The sequence below is a fragment of the Microtus oregoni genome, unplaced genomic scaffold (assembly GCF_018167655.1).
Source record: "Microtus oregoni isolate MIOR12 unplaced genomic scaffold, Mior012 000018F_ref0000195, whole genome shotgun sequence".
Taxonomy (NCBI): domain Eukaryota; kingdom Metazoa; phylum Chordata; class Mammalia; order Rodentia; family Cricetidae; genus Microtus; species Microtus oregoni.
In genome coordinates, this window is record NW_024543077.1 from 11,029,956 (window position 1) to 11,050,778 (window position 20,823).

At 40.2% G+C, this 20,823-nt stretch overlaps 1 protein-coding gene across 3 annotated transcripts in view; it reads right to left on the reverse strand.

Annotated features, from left to right (window-relative positions):
• Positions 1–4,649: 4,649 nt before the first annotated feature.
• The window catches only part of LOC121459110 (semaphorin-3E-like), a 224,529-nt gene continuing 208,355 nt past the window's right edge, over positions 4,650–20,823 (reverse strand). For 2 of the 3 annotated variants that reach the window (XM_041668631.1, XM_041668630.1), the window contains 3 exons: positions 18,921–18,988; positions 17,491–17,630; positions 4,650–5,113 (listed from right to left, as the gene is read on the reverse strand). In XM_041668631.1, the coding sequence (XP_041524565.1) occupies positions 4,658–5,113; positions 17,491–17,630; positions 18,921–18,988 (664 nt within the window). In that variant the 3' untranslated portion in view covers positions 4,650–4,657. Of the gene's footprint in view, positions 5,114–16,582; positions 16,645–17,490; positions 17,631–18,920; positions 18,989–20,823 lie in introns of those variants that run through there. The other variant, XM_041668632.1, reaches the window with a different exon arrangement.

Sequence of the window (20,823 nt, forward strand, 5' to 3'; positions counted from 1 at the left end):
CTTTGTTGAAAATTTGTGCTCTGAGTGGTGTACCCAAACTTTATGGCTCTCTATTATGAATTTTTGTTCTATGTGACTGTTTTGATGGCAACGTCATGTAATTTTGTAGCCTCTGGATTTGTGGCATGTTTTGAATTAAGTAATTTGTGTTTTATTTTTGTCTTTCTTTTGGTTCAAGACGGTTTTAGCCACCAGGTGTGTGATGGTAACATTTTCTTATTGTCAGCTTGGCAGGATCTAGAGTTGTCTTGGAGACAAGACTTCAGGCACACCTGTGAGAGGGTGCTTCGTTTAGGAGAGCCGAACGTGAGGGTTGGCGAGTTTCATAGCTGCAAGGACCTTCAGGGTCTTGGACGTGCCTTAAACATACACCTAAGCTGGCAGGGTTCAAGACGCAACACAGATTTGCCCCCTCTGGGTTGCGGGTCTCTGCTCGGCGTGAAGACTCCTAGAACCCCGTCACCAAGGACCAGCCTAGTAATAGAATGCTGTAGGAGGTTGAAGAATGAATAATAATGAAACACCTTGACTGTGAAGGTGTACATGAGACTGAGTTTCACGCGAACATCACAGAAACCTAGCATGCTGTAAATAAACTTGCTATAAAGGGGGATTAATGATATTTTTCCTCCTTGGAAAAATTGGCCATTTCTCCAAAGGAACATTGAATTCTTCTCTAACTTAAAGGAAGCCCGTCAATTCAGCAATGGAGCTCACATCAGGTTAGATATAAGAGATGTGTTCATCTGGGAAAGGAAGGAAGGGAGGGTGGGAAGTAAGGAAGAAGAAGAATGAAGGAAGGGAATACAGGAAAGGGGATGGGAGATCGACGGGGAAAGGGAGGGAGGAAGAAAGATAGAAAATACTTCTTGGATAGCACTTAATATTTTGGAGAATATTTATTTCTTTTTTCATCTAAGCTGAACCAAATAGAAATTCCACTCAATAGTACAGACTTTGTGAAGTGTAGGGTGGTGGATCTATGTGACATTCAGGGCAACACACAGTCACTGGTCCCTGGCAGCCTGTCACCAGGCGACGATGAGTCTCAGAGCTCAGCGTGAGGGGAAAGAAACAATATGGCACATGCTTTGTAGACTCTGCCGAAGAGACAAGAGATCCCAAAACAAAAACACTCCAGGATGGTGTTCTAGCTCAGAACTAAGCCATTTCATGCATAATGAAAGCCAATGTGTAGAGCTGTCTCCCCAAGACAATAGTAACAAAATCCCAGATTACATAATGCTACTACAAGCAAAAGAGACTTTGTGGAGAATATAGCATTTCTATCTGATTTAAATCAGCAATTATTGTCCTAAAAAAAATGAGGAGTACATATAAAAGGAACATGAGACTCCTTTTTTTTTTTTTTTTTTTTTAAATCACAGATGTGTGATGTCTACATGGGATGTAATGTATCTGTATAGCACTAAGTACCCCACATGCTTCACAGGTCAAAAATATCATTTCTAAGGCCAATAACTGCTGTTTCTCTCACGATTAAGACTAACATCCAAAGTGACTTGTTATATGGTACAAATTTTACAAATATTCATACTTACCACGCAGATTTACAAAACCCTATAATCCACGGCAACTGCTAAGTACTCAGTAAAAGCGTCCCACATGACTTCGCCAATTGTGGAAAGGAAGACACTTAGTGTAATATGTAGTATAGATCCCATATTTTTCTGTCCATTGAAACTCACAAAACCAATGTAGACTTTTAGTCCCATGCTCCGGATTTATTAGGATTTATTTCTATTTTTCTTTCTTGTCTCAAAGTTGCAATTTTCTGAAATATTCAGTATTTAATGCAAAGGGGGAAAGATAGCCCTGCAGAACATTAGACATGGAAACGGCTCCTAAAGTCATGACTTCTCTTTTTAGTGTGGGCTTCTTGATGTGTCTGGATCTGCAGCTGAGTAGCTAGCATTATGCTGAGGGAGCGGGCAACTCACTTTACGGTACCCTGGGCTCTGGGGAAGCAGGAGACTGACCATACAAAGGGCCCCTCTGGAACAAGGATGGGAGGTTAGAATCCTAGGTCAGCTGTGTGTGTTTTGAGGACGTCTTTGTCAAGGTCATGTCTGGGAGACTCCAGGGGAGCTCTTACCACCTTTTGCGGAGTCCTCTAGATACCCTGCCTGAGTTCAAGGGAGGTAGGTCATTGCTTCTTTTGATAGAATTCTTTCTTAAGCAAAGTCTTTTTGAATTCTATCCTCTGGGCCAACAAAAGGCTAGTAGTGATGCTTATGCCAGGCTTTAGACTTTCAAACACACTCAGCAGAATTGTATTCTGTTGGTTTGAACTTTGGGAGGGGTTAGTGATTTATCTTAATACTACCTGTGAGTCTATGAGCAAGGGTGGTCAGGAGAGAGAAAGATAGAGTGGTACATCTGCTGCATCCTTGGGAACTGCGCTCTCTCTCTCTCTCTCTCTCTCTCTCTCTCTCTCTCTCTGTTACTAGTTGTCTTAAGCTGCTACTATAAACAGGTACGTAGAAGCATATGTAATACATGAATATAGTACATATAAATATATTTATATATAATTTAGTGTTCTTAACTTTGGACTCGAGTCCTCAACATTTTATCAAATTTCATTTAAATCAGTATATTTTAAAACTATCTTTGAATTGAACTTTTTTCCCAGAATAAACTCCGCCATTTTATTTAATTTTAGTTTCTGATTAACGTCTTAGTTTAGTCACATAGTCTTCATGCGAATTTAATAATTAAATTGTAAAAAAAAGTGTTTGAATTCTTAGCTCACAGAGTCATAATTTTCCGCATTACCTACCAGTGCATTAAGATTAAAATAGACTTGTGCATAGCTGCTTTGCTTTATTATTTAACATGGATCTAAGAGAAACTCTTTTCCTTATCTTTAATTTGCTTAGAGAAAGAATTATTTCAAAGTGTCTCACATGGATTTGTCTATTCACTTGGAATATTCCAGACATATATGTTCCTTAGGAACCATGAGATGTGTTTATGGTTTTAATTTCCTCTCTCCCTGTTGCCTCCTTGTGTTCCTAAACTATAGTTGTTGTTTTTTTTTTTTTAATGATTCAAATGCATGGTTTTTTTTTCAATTACTTTTGGTGGACAACAATGACCCCCAGTGGATTCTGGGGCCAATAACATGTGGAGTTTTCAGAAGACGTAAACTTTCTATTTATATGTTTTATAGATTCCAGCCTTGAAGAACCTCCGTGGAGTATTTTGTAAGTAATTTGTGAGTCATACTCATCTTCGAGTGACAGAGAAAGCCGTGAGACGTTGGCAGCACCGTATCTTCTCAATTGCCTGGCACACGGAGATAGCAAACAGAAATACTTCAATGCAAGGTCTGAATGGCTGTTCTTTACTGATTTTATGAACTCTGTGCTTGCTTTACTCTTATTCAAGACAAAAGTCTCATAAAGCTCATTTTAGAAAGGTAGCTGATAAATCTTTAAAACACAATTAGAAATGATTTCAAGATATAAACAGTCTGGAAAATATCAGTTTTTGTAATATAAGACGGATTACAATTCTCTAAAGGTCTCAGTAGTCAAACTAATCTAAGAAGCAATTTTTGTTTATAGAAAATGAGAGGAAAATGCTATGATAATTCCTTTTCAGGAAAGCACACTTCCAAAGTATTGCGGATCTCGGGGAACGGTTGACAAAAAGCTTGCCTTTTATGTTTTAAAAGCTCAAATGCTGCTAATATCTTCACTGTATTGTGAAGTCATGAATTATCAACAAGCATATTATTTCCATGTTGAACCATGATATAAGTATTATGGTTTTATCTTTTTAGTTGCGTTTTCTGAAAATGAGCTAGATGTATCTGCTCATAAAATCTTTCAAATCTCTGCCGGGTAATGACCAAAACAGCTCTAGAAGCGACCATGCCTGCTTCTACCACAAGAGGGTAGCACAAACCTTTTGATTAGCCTCGACTGCCATGTTTTGACATTTGAAAATATTTTTCTGAGAGTTTATCTTCCTTCTTTCCAAACTGGAGTGAAATTTAAAGGATATGTCATGTTTACAAAACAGAAATATTTAATACAATTTAGTGAATGTCTCATAGAAAGAACAAGCCACAGAACGGCGGGTCACAGGTTGCTTTTACGGTTGGTTTATAGCAATCACAACACAACTACTTAAAACTCACGGCTTAAAAAAATAAATCAGAACAGAGCAAAAAAGTTCACAGGAAAATCCTAAAGTATCTGATATTCTGTGTATTTTACCTTATGGTGGCAAGGAAAACCCCAGAAAGATTAAAGCTGGTTTAGTTTTACATTTGTCTTAATTATGAAAATCTATAACTTTTTCTTTAATATTATAATTATATTAAATATTCCAATGGTGAAATAATTTCCCTGAAAAGCAGCTCAAACTCAAAATTACAGCCACGGTCATGATGTTGATAAATACAAAGTGAAGCTTTTAAAGCAAAACACTCGTTTTGAGTCCTAGCACTGTGAGCGGTTTGTACAGTAAGATGAGTATGCAGAATAACTTAATACAGCGTTCCCGCCTCTCGGTACTACAGGAAGCTCTGGGAAGTCCTGGAAAGGCTTGCATGCGGTCGCTCTTCTCTTCCCTTTAAAGGTTTCCCATGCTCGGCTCCCTCGGCAGCCGGCGGAGGGTGCCCTCAGGAGTCCAGCGTGTGCCTGGGCAGGCGGTAGTGCTCCGGTTTGGAGCGGAGCCTCTTTTCCTGGGGGTTGGCGTACTTCCACTTGGAGGGAGACATTTTAAGCTTTTTCCTCTTCTTATCTGTACACCACACCTTTTCGCAGTATTCTTCCACTCTCTGGAAGTTGCTGTAGCCGATCAGCTGCAAGAACTCCTTGTACCAGGGTTTTGTGCCCTGAGGCACGCCGCTCAAAGGCGGGCAGGGCATCTTGGGATGATGTCTCTCCTCCTCGTGGTCCTTGTGAAACATCCCCTCCACCTTCTGCTCTTCCACTACCTCCAGCGTGATTTTACGCACAGTGTGGACAAAACCATGCTCGACTGTCTGGCAAAAATAGGTCCCAGTGTCGGATTTGCGCACTCTGAGGAAGAGTAAACCCAGGTCCATCTTCACCACTCTGTCGTCTGTCTTCACCTGGAAAACCAAAAACAAGCGAGTAAATAAGAAGATAAACAACGGGCGATGGAGTGTTGCGGCGTTCTCAACCTCCGCCCCTTCCCCTTATATTTTTTCCCTATCAAGTTCACACCATGCATTACGACGGTCTACAAGCGTGCTCGTAATTAAATGAGTCCTCTGTATGTGGCCTGTGCTTATTTACACTAGAAGATGCGTTCATCAATGACTTTGAGGTCACTTCCCACCAAGACAGTGGAGTCAAGGGCATGCGCATGAGAGAGCTTTTTGCCCTAATGAATCTAATTAAACAGGAGAAAAACAATCCATGCCGGCATAGCAGTCGGCCATAAAACGGAGTGAAAATTGGCCTTTTTTGTTTTTTTTTTTAAAACATGTCTAACGAACACAGCCAGTGGCACCTCCCAGGTCCCTCTGTGGGGTCCCGTGCTCCCACCCACGTGACTGAACGTTCAGCAGGGCTCTGTGCCTAAATGCTGGGATTTTTTTCACCGTCTCTTCTAAACCACCCACGCAAACAGCCCAGGGAACAACATGGCATTCCTACAAGACCGTTTATTAACAACTATTAAAAGCAAACAAATGAACTCCAAATTCCACTGTAAAGGAGTCTATAGTTTAGGGTAGGGTTTAAGATTTGCGTAGTGACCAAATAACTTTTTTATGCTTCGAACACATTTAATTATGCGTATTATTTCTATAAATAGATACATATATAATTCAGAGAAGAAGGCTTTCAATGGGTTACTGATACTCGGTTATCAAAGCCTGTACTTAATGAACGTTTGGTTTGATATTAGGTGAACTAGCTTCAACTATTGGCATGGCTACTAAGTCAGTGACTAAAGGCCTTTATGTTGATTTTCTGCCTTAGTTTTCTTTGGAAAAGTGGGACAATCTAGTGACTTGAAAGACAACTGTGACGATTGTATGGAGTCCCATGGTCTGTACCCTGAACATTGCTGTCTGCAGTTAGCTCTGCCTTCCATGGATTGATGCTCCTGGATAAGGCAAACATATGTCTTTGTGATGGCTGAGGTTTTATGATGATTCCATAAACCTCATTCCTTATTCAGAGTCCGTACGAGATGTTCATATGAGATGAACAAGTCAGACCATACTGGAATACTTCCCTGTGGTTCTGCCAAATTAAAGCCTGTTTTCACCTTTGCCGATTCAAAGGGGGCTTGGAGGTTACAATCACAATACTCACGATCATTTGTACCTCAGGAAAAGGTCCTCACAGGGATACTGGCTGAGGCTCTTGCCTGCCTTGACCAGAGCGCCATGGCGGAAGATATATGTAATAACTCCAGAGAGGAATCTGGGCCATATGTTGTTGCTCTCATCAGAAATCACACCCTACACACTCATGGACATTTTAAGCCATCAGGCTTCCCATTGGGAATCCTTTCAAACCATGTAGAGCAAGTTAGACACTTCAGAGAAAAACAGTTGAGACAAAAAGGCTCCACATAGTCTTCGTCCCTGATTCCCTTCCTTAGACAGGACTGGGCTCTGGGTGGGGTGGGGGGTGAGGGGGAGGGTGTAGCTGCCATTAACTCAAGGACTCCTATGTGGCATGGGAAGACAGTGAGCCCAAAGCATCTTCTCTGCCTATGAACAGACTGCTGTAGTAACAGTTAGTAATGAGAACACTTTTAGCACTGCCCCACCTACTGACATACATAAATATGTAATTGAGACAGGAGGGTAATATCGAGAACATGTTTTAAAACCTGCAGGAAACAAACACCGAACATCTAACAAAGAGTCAATGACCTCTAAAGGGCCTGAGCCACATTGTGTATTGTCACTACTGCCATGCTAGACTTGGATACAGCCTCGGATTCAACCGTGAACCTTGCCTGAAGTGCACATCTGTTTCAGCCTGTGATTGCAGGACCCCTTGGTGATACCAATGCAAAGGCAGCCTTTATCGTTTTTAAAAGGCTGCATTGTTGCCGATGGGCCTTTCTCCTTAAGCAGTTCTGTGGGGTGTGTGTGTGTGTGTGTGTGTGTATATGTGTGTGTGTGATGTGCTGTTATCCTGCCCCGATTATCTTTAGTTCACTTCTGTCTTTGTCAGATTTCCTCATCCTTTCAAATGAATATTTCCATGTACTTGTGACCTTTCTCTTTCTTTGTATCTACCAGATTCCTGAAAAGGGTACACATTATACATAGATATTCCATTGTCTTTATGTTAATTTAAATAATACTAAGATATATATTATTCTTTAACAACTTTGATTCATTAATTTTCTACCCAAGCAGCCCCCTCCATTTGCTGTCTTTCCCAGCTCTGATAATTTCATAATCACTCCAGGACTCCTACCCTCTACTGATGAATACTTATACCTGTCTACTACATATCTAACATCTACGTATCTGTCTGTCTATCTATCTATCTATCTATCTATCTATCCATCCATCCCCATAGACAACGCATCACAACCCCTTATCAGTATTTCTTCCTGGTAACCAGGAAAAACATGCTTTGTTCTTGATTTTGCTGCAGTGTTAGAACCCACACATCTCTCTCATGTTGTCTCACAGCAGACTTCCCCAAGTCCCCTTTTTCTCCATTCCTTCTATCGGGTTCTCCTTGGCAGTGTTTGGGACTCCTGCTCTCTTCACTGACTAGGAGGATTTTCTCTGTCTGGAAACATCTTATCCAGATTGACTGATGGAATTGTACACCGCAGACCTCCACCTTGACCTGAAACACACATCTCTGCAAACTGCAGGCCTCCACCTTGACCTGAAACACACATATCTGCATACTGCAGGCCTCCACCTTGACTTGAAACACACACATCTCTGCACACCGCAGGTCTCCACCTTGACCTGTAACACACATCTCTGCATGCCACAGGCCTCCACCTTGACCTGTAACACAGCATCTCTGCTTTCTTACCACCATGTTAGCTCTTCATCTTCTCTCTACACTTGAACACACGCAATGGTACTTGTACATACACTGCAGAAATTTCCTGCAGCGTTTTTCCCCTTTTCATTCATACTGATAGTTCCTTCTTTAGAGTTTTTCCTTAACCCTGAACTGGGAATTTACTTAGATATCTATTCCTTGTTCAAGTAGACATGAGTTGCTCAGGTGACTAGCATGAAACACTGTTTGTCACAGAAGAGTGAGGGGAACTGGGGCATTTCTGGAGGTCAGCCACTTTTCTGGAAGCATATTTTAAGTTACCATGTTTGCTTTTCCAATAGCCAACACTAACTCATAAGCTGTATTTTCTATCATATAGAAGATGAAATACAGCTTTAGTATTTGTATTTACCATATACAATCTGAACCATTTTCAAAACTTAATGTTTTCACAGATGCTAAGAAAAGCAAAGATGGACCCAGTAGACCGATGATACATCCCCGTGAGCCCAAACGGCACCACCATGCTGTGGGACTCAGAAAAATAGCAGACTCATTTGAATTAAGTGTTGGGATATGAAACTACTCTATGGCATACAGTGCAAGAGGCAAAAGTTGCATGCATGTGCATACACACACATGCATGCACATACACTCACGCAATATACACACGCAGTGCATGTGGCTCATGTGCCATGGTATGCATGTGAAAGTCAGGACAGCTTGCAGGAGCGCATTCTCTCCTTCCACGGCGTGGGTCCCACGAGTACACTGATCCTTGGCCACAAGCACCTTTCCCCACTGAGTCATCTCACGTTCTGAGCATGGTGATTCCTTGGGGGTGAGGCTTTTTCAGTCCTCTTCTGCCCTTTATTCCAGTCTTATTCCTTCTTTTCTTTAGCATATCCTTCCCTAGTGTATGCCAATGCATTTGCATTTTTTGTAAGTTTAAGTTTCCTTTGTAATGCCTCCCTTACAGTCATAAGGATCTTTCTGGTCTTTTGCAAGTCAACATTACTGGTGCCTGCAGCACACACAATGCTTAAAGTGTTCCTTAAATCTTTTTTTTTTTCCCAATGCAACTTTCTTGTCTTTAATCAACTTACAAGGTCATCAGGGGAAAAGGGTCCTCTTGTTTTTCATGAATCATTACGTTATAAGGAAGGGGCATGGACTACAGTGTAAGGAAAGCATCTCCATTTTCTCTTGAGAGCAAACTGCTGCAGGTCCATGAGAATGGACCCAGTATTCACATGTTCTAGACTGACCTAACGGTGATTTGAATGGTAAGGAAGACAACATGATTCTGATAGAAGTCAGTGAGTCAGGAAGACAGGTAGGAAAAGTCTAGGCCATCGCATCCATCCATCCATCCGTCCGTCCGTCCGTCCATCCATTCATCTATCCATCCATCCATCCATCCATTCATTCATTCATTCATTCATTCAGACCATGCACACACAAACACTTCCAGTGAGCATCATCTGCTCTCTTCCCATTGTCTGCCCTGAAAGCAAATGGCATGAGGAGATACAAAATTGTCTAGCATCTCTTCAGTTATGATATGAATTATTCATATGAATATGAAATATTTATGAAAAATAAATAAAGTGAAATTTAAACTATGTTCAGTGGAACTAGGGGTGTGTTTCTGTTTAATTTTTGATGTTTTATAGTATAAAGTAGTATTTCATTCATAATCAGAAAATCAAATTTGAGAAACACAGCAGTATAGGCATGTGAAGTCCAGAAGCATGTCATAGAAACATGACCGTTACCATGGGGATTGTTCTACATCAGTTACCTGCATAACAGAAACACTTCTATTCTCATACTTCTGTTTACTGTTACTGGTTACAGTGAACTCACACTTTTTCCTCAGGAATATAGGTCATTCTAAGTCCCTGTACCCATTGTTAGGTGGCCTCAAAAATTAAATGTGCCTTCTATGGGTGATGGACAGCCAAAAATAAAAATGACTCAAAAAGTTATATTTGAATTCCTCCCATGCTTTAATCCTTCCACCTTAGTTAAGCTGGATACCTCCAGAATCAAATCTTGACTACAGATTTTTTTTTTTTCACACAACTGTGCCTTTTCTACGTCTGCAGTCCAGATTTCTGTGGTCAAGAAGAGGGTACATAAGAAATCCTTCTCTCAGATGCTCTCCTGGGCAGTCTGTATAAACACAGAATTCTCACTGAAAATGGTTTTACTGTTCTTCACTCTAAAGATTGATTCAGGATGTGCCGTAATAGCAAATAAAAAAAGTAATTGAACCAAGAGCAGGGTACATCTGGGAGCTGGTCAGAAGGGAGCACTGGCTCTCAGGTGTACTAGCTACACGGCTCCATGCTTTTTTACTGGAAAGATTCATCTGAAAAGATAAAAGTAAATTTTTCTTTTATTTAATCATGTTCTAATATGACGCAGCATATGACAGAGATGGTTGCTAACTAGAGAGGGAACTAACTGCTTGTCTCTCCTGTGGAAGTTTAGCACCACACAGGGAACAAACGTGAAAAAGGAAAGTTATCGCCTAACATAAGAAGACATTGAAAGTTATCAGGATTAAGAATACAAATTTGATTGACCAACATATTTAAAACAACCAGGATGGGCAAAATGACTCAGAGAATAACATGGCAAGATCGGTGGCCTTAGTTTGATTGCTGTGACCCAAGGTAGAAGGAGAGAAAAGACTCTTAACAGAATCCATTCTCCATTGTTCAGCAACTTTTCTTTTCCATTGAAACTGAAGTTCTGAATGTTTGCTGACTGCAAACATCACTAGTTTTTAAAATGATGAACATTTTAATATGTTAAAAAGGAAACATCCAAATTCCTAAGTAGATGTTTCAAAGGAGGCAATAGTGTGTGCTCATTGTGTTGTATAAACAAGAAAAAGCAAGGACACTGGTGTGGAAGCAAACCCCACGCAGTCTGTGCATGTGTGTAAAGGCACAAGCATGGACTTCCGGCATCAGCGGTCCCTCACCTTTCCTCCCCTTTGTTTAGCATTGATGAAGGTTGGAAGAATGAGTAGCAAACAGGATGGTAGACAAAACACGGAGTCGTACTTTGTAACTGATTTTACTTTATACGGCATAACTTCAGTATCAACGGTGGAACTTGTGTTCCTGTGTTTACAGGAGCGGCCATCTTTGCAGGTCTTACTGCATAGTCAATACAGAAGCAATGAAATCTAAACATAGGCAGAAAGAGCAGCTGACTGCTGGGCAAACCTGACTACTGCACTGCTCAGTGGGATCGAAGTGACTTTGATGAGCTTACACAGCTCAGTGGTGGGCTAAAAGCAGTTAAAAATGATATTTAAAAATGGTAACTTTGGGATGGAATTAAAACAATATTGGGAATAAGGTATAATCCAAGATTTGGGAATGATGTCATTTTAGGCTTTCTCTTGAAATTTCCATCACAAATAGACACATTTGTGCATTATTTAAAGTTGACATAATGCTTACAATAAGCTAGATGGAAGTCAGACTATTTTGTTGTTGTTTTCAAGACAAGGTTTTGCTGTAGCTTTGAAGCTTGTCCTGGAACTAGTTCTTGTAGACCAGGCTGGCCTCAAACTCACAGAGATCCACCTGCCTCTGCCTCCCAAGTGCTGGGATAAAAGGTGTGCACCACCACCATCAGGCAGACTATTTTTAAACCATACTAACATATGGTTCAATTTAAACTGAAAATTCACAATGGTAAGATCAATAAGAAGAGAGGGGAAATGTTTCCTCTATGGTCACCAAAACAGAGACTGTACAAACTTGTATTGCTCTTATGGTCTGAGTGCGTGCTTTTCTGCTGTATCCCGCACGGAAGGAGAAGGACATGTTTACGTAGTACATCTTCAGGGGGCTCCCAAACCTCCCCTCACCAAGAAACTTATGACAGTTCAACTCACTGCTGAAAGCCAATTTCCTTACAGTATCATTAGGACATTGCATGAGTAAAGTCCGAAATCTAGAAGATTCCACTATAAACAGATTGTTCACACTATTGCTTAGTTCTAGTGGGAATTTATTATGGTGACATTTCAGTGCACACCAAACAGTGAGGAGACTTTTTTTTTCTGATACATCATCTTCTTCAAAACACAGGGGTACCTTTCACAATGATACTTGTTGGGTAAGGTTTCAGTGTATGAGCATTTTTTACCAAGTCATCAAATCTAGGAGCAGAACATTGTTATATAAAGAGCTATGCAGTCAGTACTTTGTTCCTTATGAATTATGTTCTCTTCTGTCAGTATTCCTGAATTAATAAGCATATAAATCTTAGCAAATAAGGCATGTTAAGATATTCCCCATTTACTGAATTTTAAAATATAATGCTTCTACATTTCAGAGAAAGAAAACATTTCAATTGTACAGCTAAATACTTTAACAAGAAATAATTTTTTCCATAATAAGGGTAGTACTGAAATTTGTCAGTTATTTGGGGGCCTTAAACTTTCAAGTATGTAAAACTGTAAGATTGAGAAATCAATAAACTAGGGAATAGTTGTGATTTGGATTTTCTTTTGTAAGTGTTTTGTTTTGTTTTTCTAACCAGAAGAAAATAATTTGCACCCTCTTCATGTAAAGTTTATTCTATTGTTTTAGATGAAAATGGTACACCAAAACAGTTGTGCTCACCAAAATTAATCAATGACAGCAGACCATTAAAGCGGCTAGCCTTCATCCGTGGATGAACTCCTACTATCCACTTACATCAACTCTTGCTTGTCCCCCAATGAGAGGAAGAGGCATTGTTGTATTGCTTGGGAGCCTAGCCTAGCAGAGCCATCTTGCCAGTCCGCTCGTTGCCTATTTTAGAACCTAGCCTGTCTCTTTGCTCTGGGATCACACATGTTCTTCATCTTGCTTAGCCGGGTAGCTGCACCCCCTCCCCTGCTATTTCCTTTCACCTATCAATAGAGCCAAGCCCCACATTTCAACAGAAACAATCCAAAACTCGCAGTTACCCTTGTCTCCCGGCTCCTCCTCTTCTCTTAGCTTAGCTTTTGGTACAGTCCGCTGCTTTGTCTGCTTCTCCTTCAGCCCAGACGCTTGTGTCCCTAACCCTACCCCTTGATGGCTTCTTCCGCAGCCATCCCACTCTACTCTTCTTGCTAGAGATTGAACGTGTGCTTCCTGCATTTTGCAAAGTATGTTTCTGATTACATATCCCAGCCAATTTCTTCTCCATACTCCAGTCTGACCTTTCTGTCTCTAATTACCTAAGTTATTCTACTCTAGAAGTACCGGCAACTTAATATTATTTGTATAATGTATATAGTGATACTGGCTTTCTCAGACAAGCGTTGGAAATTTAATGCTGGTTATGGTGTATAAACGCCTCAGAACAGCACAGGGCGTACGGCAAACACCGAATGGATGACAACTATAATCACCACTTGTTTTCTATTTCTTTCGCAGTCTGTCATCTAATTTTCTCTATAATGTATGATTTTCCTTTGTTCATAGCTGGAGCTCCCATTAGTTCTTAATTGTTAATTAAGATAAGCTTTGCAAAGGGAGGCATCTCTGTTTTGCTGCTCTGTTCCCTCCCGAACTGGTTGGTACCAGGCTGTACTTAAAGCAGTTAACTTTACAGCCCATGTGCTCTTAGAGAAGTAACTCCCTCTCTCCATGCTTCTGCTTCTTCACCTACAAGGATTCATCACTAGACTGCTGCAGGGGCTAAAAGTATCAACAGAAATAGATGCTTAGGATAGTGCAAAGCACACAGACCCAGAAAATACAGCCATTTTATGGTAACGCAGGGGCTATCCTTTTCCGGAAGGTCACGGAGTCAAAGCTTGGAAGTCACACGAAGAATGAAAACCCATTGCTGCAGATACCATATAACAACGACTCCTGGTACCAGAGCTTAGACTGGGGCAAGTTCAAATTATGGCAAGGGTCTAAGATACTTGAGCATGAAGAATAATGGCTCTGTCACCGAAGCTGAAGCTGCCTGCTTAAGTGTTTGTAAGGCTTACACTGGCAGATGTCAAGTGTCTAAACTCCTGCTATGAGCCACGTTCCCCTTGCTCTTCACCTTTAAGCATGTGAAAGCGTATTTATATTCTGATTTCAGAAGATTCTGTCATTTTGCAGAACATTTAGTAGAACGAGGCCTGGTCCTGAGTTTATTTTATTAGGTGTGAGTTATTACACATTCTGAGTTTCAATTACTTTGATTATAAAGTATGTTTTTAGAAGGGTTGTAATAGACTATACAGTCCTTTATACTGAGACAACGGATGACTATAAACTAACAACGGATCAGATATTCTTGAGTTTAAACACCGGGTATGTCACTGGCTGTTTATGAGCTATAACCCTCTCGACTTAACTTTCTGCATGTAAGAAGAGACTAATCATGCCCCCACTCAGCAGAGCAATCTAGCAACAACTAGAAAGGCACCTAGCACAGTCCTACAATAAGGTTTACAATAAGGATCGACTTCTATCAAAAGACTCTAGGTCTCTTGTCCTTCGCATATGACAATGTTGTATCTAGCAACCAGCATATTTACTTTATTCCCTGAATATTAAATATGCTTATAGCAACTATTAAAAAACAGGCTATGGAAAATGTTCCATGAAGTACAAAGAATAGCATATTTTAATAAATATTTGCAGACCTAATAAAATGTGTAGAGATTGTTTCCACATGGTGTATTTAGGGAAACAGGAAACGCTAAGATGGAGAGTTGAGAGAACTGCTGGTGCCCAGAGTTTAGAAGACAGACAAATGAGATTTTAGATGCTGCATGGTGATCCAGGAGAATAATATGATCAGATACTCTATTTGCAGAAAACACCACACGACTCAGTGCAGTGTACACACACACACACACACACACACACACACACACACACACACACACACTTGAAAAAGGCAGAGTTCCCAGAATCAAAGATTTCAGTTCAGTTGCAGGGAAGGATTATACCCTGTGGCCTGACCCAGTTTGTGAAGTGAGGGATACGTTTTGACTGTTGTAGCCTAGAACACTGTGCACAGCATCCCCCAAGAAACTAAGAATTTGCTCAGTAAAATCAAACATCCTTCATTATGGTCTAAATGTTGCAATAAGACTACTATACATCGCAAAGTAAATGAGGTGTAGAAATGATAATGAATGCAAAATGATCCCTAAATGAAAGTCAGGGCTTTCTGAGTCATTCTGCTTTCGGTGTAGAATATATACATCTGGCCTCTGATGACGTCAGCAGTTTGTTTTGTTTTAGCTTGTCAATAACTAGACGAATACATTGCCATGCCATTAACTGTCTGACAGAGCCGTGATTTTCATTCAGAGAGTAAATTCAAAATTCCAAATGTTGTAGCTATATCAGTCAGGGAAATTGGGGTGCAGCTGGCAAGAAGGTAGGCAGAAGCAGCAAGGTTGGGAAGAAGCTCAGAGCTGAACACTGATGGATGCTCTACATCGGCATGACTTCAAAGGAGGCAGATTCCAGTGAGCTCCAAACGAGAAGCAGAACTCAGTGAGGGAAGAACCCGACCGACGAAAGAATTACTTCTGTCTTCAGAAGCATTCTGACTGCAGCAACTGTGGAGTATTCCCAGGTCCCCTCCTGCCAAGTGCTACAGTGGAATTTAGAAAGCCGATTCATCTCACATTTGTGGAGTGGATTTAATTATTAATTGATTGCACTGGCAATAAATAAACAACTTAATTAAGTGTGGTATGTTGCATTGCCTTTGCCTCTGTATGTCTTGTTACACTGGGCGAATTCTGCTTTCCAGATAACCTTCCCTTTTATCCCTAAACCTTAGCATAGTAAGGCTCTTCCTTCCTTCTTTTCTTTCTTTCTTTCTTTCTTTCTTTCTTTCTTTCTTTCTGTTTTTAGGGTTTTTTTTAATTATACAATATATTTTGGTCATATTTTTCCCATCACCCAGGTCTTCCTCAACTCCCTACCCACCTAACTTTATTCCTCTTTTCTCTTTCTCTTTCTCTTCGTTCCCCCCTCTCTATATATATATTTGTATACATACATACATATATATCATACATATTATATATAAAAGAAATAACACATTTTTTAAAAAAAAATTAAACAAAAGAAAACACCAAAACAAAATTGGGTGTAGTGGTGCACACCTTTAATGCCAGCACTCGGGAGGCAGAGGCAGGTGGATCTGTGAGTTCTAGGCCAGACTGGTCTACAGAAGGAGTTTGAGAACATCCAGGGTTACACAAAGAAATCTTGCTTCAAAAAAACCAAACCAAAATAAAACAAAAGCCAACATAGATTTGGCTTTGAATTGGCCAGCCTGCCTAGGTTGATATACCAAGAGACACTCCATTGGAGAAAACTGATTTTCCCTTTGCCAGCAGTTATCAATCACAAACAGCTTCTTGCTTAGGGGTGAGTCTGTGTCCACTTCCTATTTTCAGTGTTGGGAGTCCATCTGGCTTGAACCTGTATAACTTTTCTTTCTATGAATATTCATGGATTTAGGATTAATAAATTTCATCATCATTTCAAGTATACTATGTGACTACAGACTAGACATGTTGCATTATTAGTTTTGCAAAAGCCTAAAAAAATATTTAGGAGGAACTGGTAATTTTGACTTCAGTGACAGATTTAATCTGCAGTAAAAAAAAAAAAAAAAAAAAGCAGTCATTTCTACTGGTCATCTACAGACACGCACGTACAGCTCTCCTCTGTGCACAAGGCAGCTTGTAACTACCCATCACTCACCTAGAATGAGGACTTCCCTTTCTAGTAAGGGCCATCTGTACTCTATTCATCAAGACCTTCCCACTACTGCGAATACTGTTCTTGCCACTTTATAGATCCTCTTGTGAAATAGAATCGGAATCCTTTAGTGAGCATCCATGAGATTTCTCCAGGCCATTCTGAATGTGCTTTAAGCCTGCCTCCCTCTCTTTCTCTCGAAGTAGCAAAGTCATTGCCCCAATCCTTAAATGACCTCAACAAAACAATCTCCAAAGCTACTCAAAATGGGCAGAGTGTTGAGGCTCACCTTTGTTCCCAGGGGATTAGAATTCTCTTCAATTTTAAATCAAATCTTACTTGATTTAAAGCTTTATTAATACTGATGCCACTATTATTCTTATATGTTAATAACTTTGCTATTTCTCAGGACAACTTCCTTGACGGATGTAGTTTAAGATTTTGCCATGACATATATCATCAAGCTGTAGGTACTTTCAGCAGGAAATACATGAAATATCAATTTCCATAGTTCAAAATATCAATTCACAAGTCTATGCAAAACAATCTATTTGAAACATAAACAATAGTTGTATAAATATATGTTTATATTATAAAATTACATATGTATAAAAATCTAGAAACTGTAATACATACTTAGCTCAATGTGGTTTTATTTGAAACACCAAGTTCACTCAATTTCTCCCTGAAGCTTGCTCTAGGTAGGACAGCAATGTGAACTTGTAGCCAAGACTTACCTCTTCTTTTCTTGTCTCACGTCCTTTCTGCACAAACCAGACGACCTTCGCTTGTAGCGAGCGTGGGGTGCACTCCAGCAGCGTGCTGTTACTCTCGATACCATAAGCCAGCCTCTCTTCTGTCCGGTCCAAAGCGTCTCCTACAGCAGAAAGGCAGGAGCATCAGTAGTGAGACTGGAATTTTATTGCTAGATGGTTTTTATTATTTTTATTGTATTCAGGTCCAGCAGCAAGGTAAATAACTCTTTCCTGGCTGCTAATCACTACACAGTTCTGAAAAATGAGTTATTTGGAACACCATATGAAAACTTGGGGATTACAAAAGGTAACTACATGATGAAGTGGGATAGAAGGCGGCACCTGGGAAACTGGCTCCAGAACATGGACAGAGATAAAGTTAGAGACAACATTCTCTGGTAAGTCAAGGGCATGGCATGAGACCACGCGTTCCAAGAACGTGTCTGATTTTCTCAGGATGTTTTACATTCACTACGAAAATTGATCTCTAAACTTCCTTTGATTAAGACCATACTTTCTCTTGCATATACTCCCAGGAACTGGAGTCCCTGCATGGAATCCAAATTTTACTGGGTCTAAAATAGTAGTAGCAATAATAATAATGATAATAATAGTAATAATAATAAACCTCTGGGTTGCAAGTTCTAACAGTAGGCATAACACCCGTTGACTATCCATGATGGCGGCCATCACCCTGCGCTTCTCGGAGACCCAATAACAAAACGAAGCTCTGTCATTGTCTATGACAATAGGACTGAAGAGATCGTTTTCCCCTGTTTTGTTTGACATTCTTGTTTTTGCCTAAATATGAAGATAGTTAATATCAGTTCTAAAATTACTCTGCTGTAGCAGAAGAGGAAATGGTTTTCATTTGTTCTAAAACTTAGTAGATGAGGTGATATATGTTACATCATAAATAATAAAAATAAATTTGAGAATGGTGGTGTTGTTGCTCATCTTTGATCCCAGCGTTCCAGGGGGAGAGGCAGGTGGATCTCTGAGTTGGAGGCCAATCTGGTCTACAGAGCAAGCTCCAGGACAGCCAGGACTACACAGAGAAAACTCTGTCTTAAAAAAAAAAACAAAAACAAAACAAAACCAAAAAAGAGAGGGTGGGTAATAAATCTGAGAAGAAGAGGTAGGTCCTGGAAGACACTGCCACCAACCGCTGGTAATTTGCTGCTTTCTGGTCCTAACTTTCCTCAGCCTTGATGTCTATTAGCAGGTTGTATCAGTGATGAGATCTGCAGCCAGTTTTGCTAGTTCTGTCAACTACATCTGATTGTAAACGTTGGGCAAAAACAGATCCTTCCAAAACAGTGGTCCAGGAAGGAGATGCACTTAAAGAAATGCGCAGTCCATCTTCAGCATATAGTGGGTAAATCACAACAATAGATTTTTCTAAGAATTACCAGCAAACTGTTGTCCGAAGCACTGCTGGGCCGCATTGCCATGCCGGACGTCCTGCCTGCGGAACCGCCTGGAGGAAAGAAAATTCAGGAGATTCTGAGATTTCATTTTACTGGATTTAAAAATACAGCCAAACAAAGTGACAATTCCAGAAAAGTTCTGCTGTTGAAAAAAAAATTATCTGTTATATAAAAGCAGCATAAAATCCAAGGTTTACATTTTTCTTATTTCCAGGCAGTATTTTCAATGGTTCGAAGATCTATACAACACTGTTCTTTATACGTTTACATTTGTTTGAACTCCAGACCCTCAAATACTAATTTAATAAATTTCTCTTTACAGTTTGTTAAACATTTGGTTCAACAAGAAACTCACAGTCTGTAAAGGAATGACAAGTGGTGTGCCCAGTTAAGAACAATAAGAATGTTTATTTGAGTAGAGAATGTAATAAAAAGCCCTACACATAATGAAGTGCAACGAGGAAAAGGATATGCGAATCCAAATATTTTACCTTCCTAGCCTCTCGAGTTTTCATTGTTACCGTTCCTATGACTCTTCACTGTCGTTAAAAATGATGGTGGAATGTTAGCGAGGAGGGCAGTTTTTATCACGGGAAAAGCAAGAGTAGACGATATTACCAATCAAATTTCGGCGCTATGCACTATATACAAAAGAATGCTGGCTTTGTTTTAAATGGATTGCTAATTAGAAAACTTTAGCCAAAGATACAGAATTTGACAAAATGAAAGTTAGAACTTCTACGAGAGTCATTGCTCTGTGCTAGACTGAAATAAAAACTTGTAATAAAGGCAAAGGAGCAGGGGGTTAGGGCGTTGTTTTATGCTAGTGTGCACAGCTAGATTCAAGAACAGTGAGCAAGGAGTCTCTTCAGCTGCCAGTGTGGAACCAGCCTATGGTGAGCACTGCTCCACAATATGAGTCTGCTGGGCAATGGTGGCTGATGCGGTAGGGGTCAAAAGGAGCAAGGGAGGAAACAGTTTGCATGTTGCAGTGATGATGTTTGTTGAGATATTATACTAACTATACGAGGATAATAGAAACAGCATTCTAGATCATTCTAGAAAAGAAACTTGAATAGTATATAAATAATTCAAATTTTTGTTCAAAATAGTTGGAAACCCGCAGTACTGAAAAGGTGACATCTTCCAGCAGGCTTTCAGCTCCTGTTAGAGTACCCAATCATTTTCCTTTAGGCTAGCATTAAACAAAACACTAGTTATCATCAGAACACAAGAGCTTGACTCAAGAAGCTATACACTCTTGAAGAATGAATATTTTTCTTGTATCCCTTCCTTCTTAGGAACTTGTAAAGAGGATACTGGAAATAAACAAAGGAGAGCCAGGAGGAGAGGAGGAGCCAGCTGCAGGGATTGCAGTGTACTTTGGAAGGTCATTTAGAAGTGGCCAGACGGTGAATTAGCTACCAACACATTTTCACTCTGGGAGAGGAAAGAAAGGTTTATGTAAATGAGTTCTTTTTCTCCCCGCTTCTATTCCCGTCTGAGGCAGAAATGATCCCTATAAAAGCAAACTACTTTCTCTCCATGTGCTGGAATTTACCCCAAAGGTCTCCTCCAGGAGGAATGGTTGAAAAGAACTGGACACAGTGGAAGATCTCGAGTGCCCTGAACTGAGCTAATTCATTTCTAAACATGGCTTCGGATCCTGGCGTCTCATCCCTTACTGCCCATTTATTTTGTACATTTCTCTAACTTTTTCTAAGTTACTCTTATCGACCTTGTGCTGTGGAACAATCTTTGTGCACTGATGTAGTACACTCATTGGTTAATAAAGAGCTGACTGGCCAAAAGATAGACAGGTAGAGGTTGGGAGGGGCTTGCAGACAGATGGGATGCTGGGAAAAACAAGGGTGGAGTGAAAGAG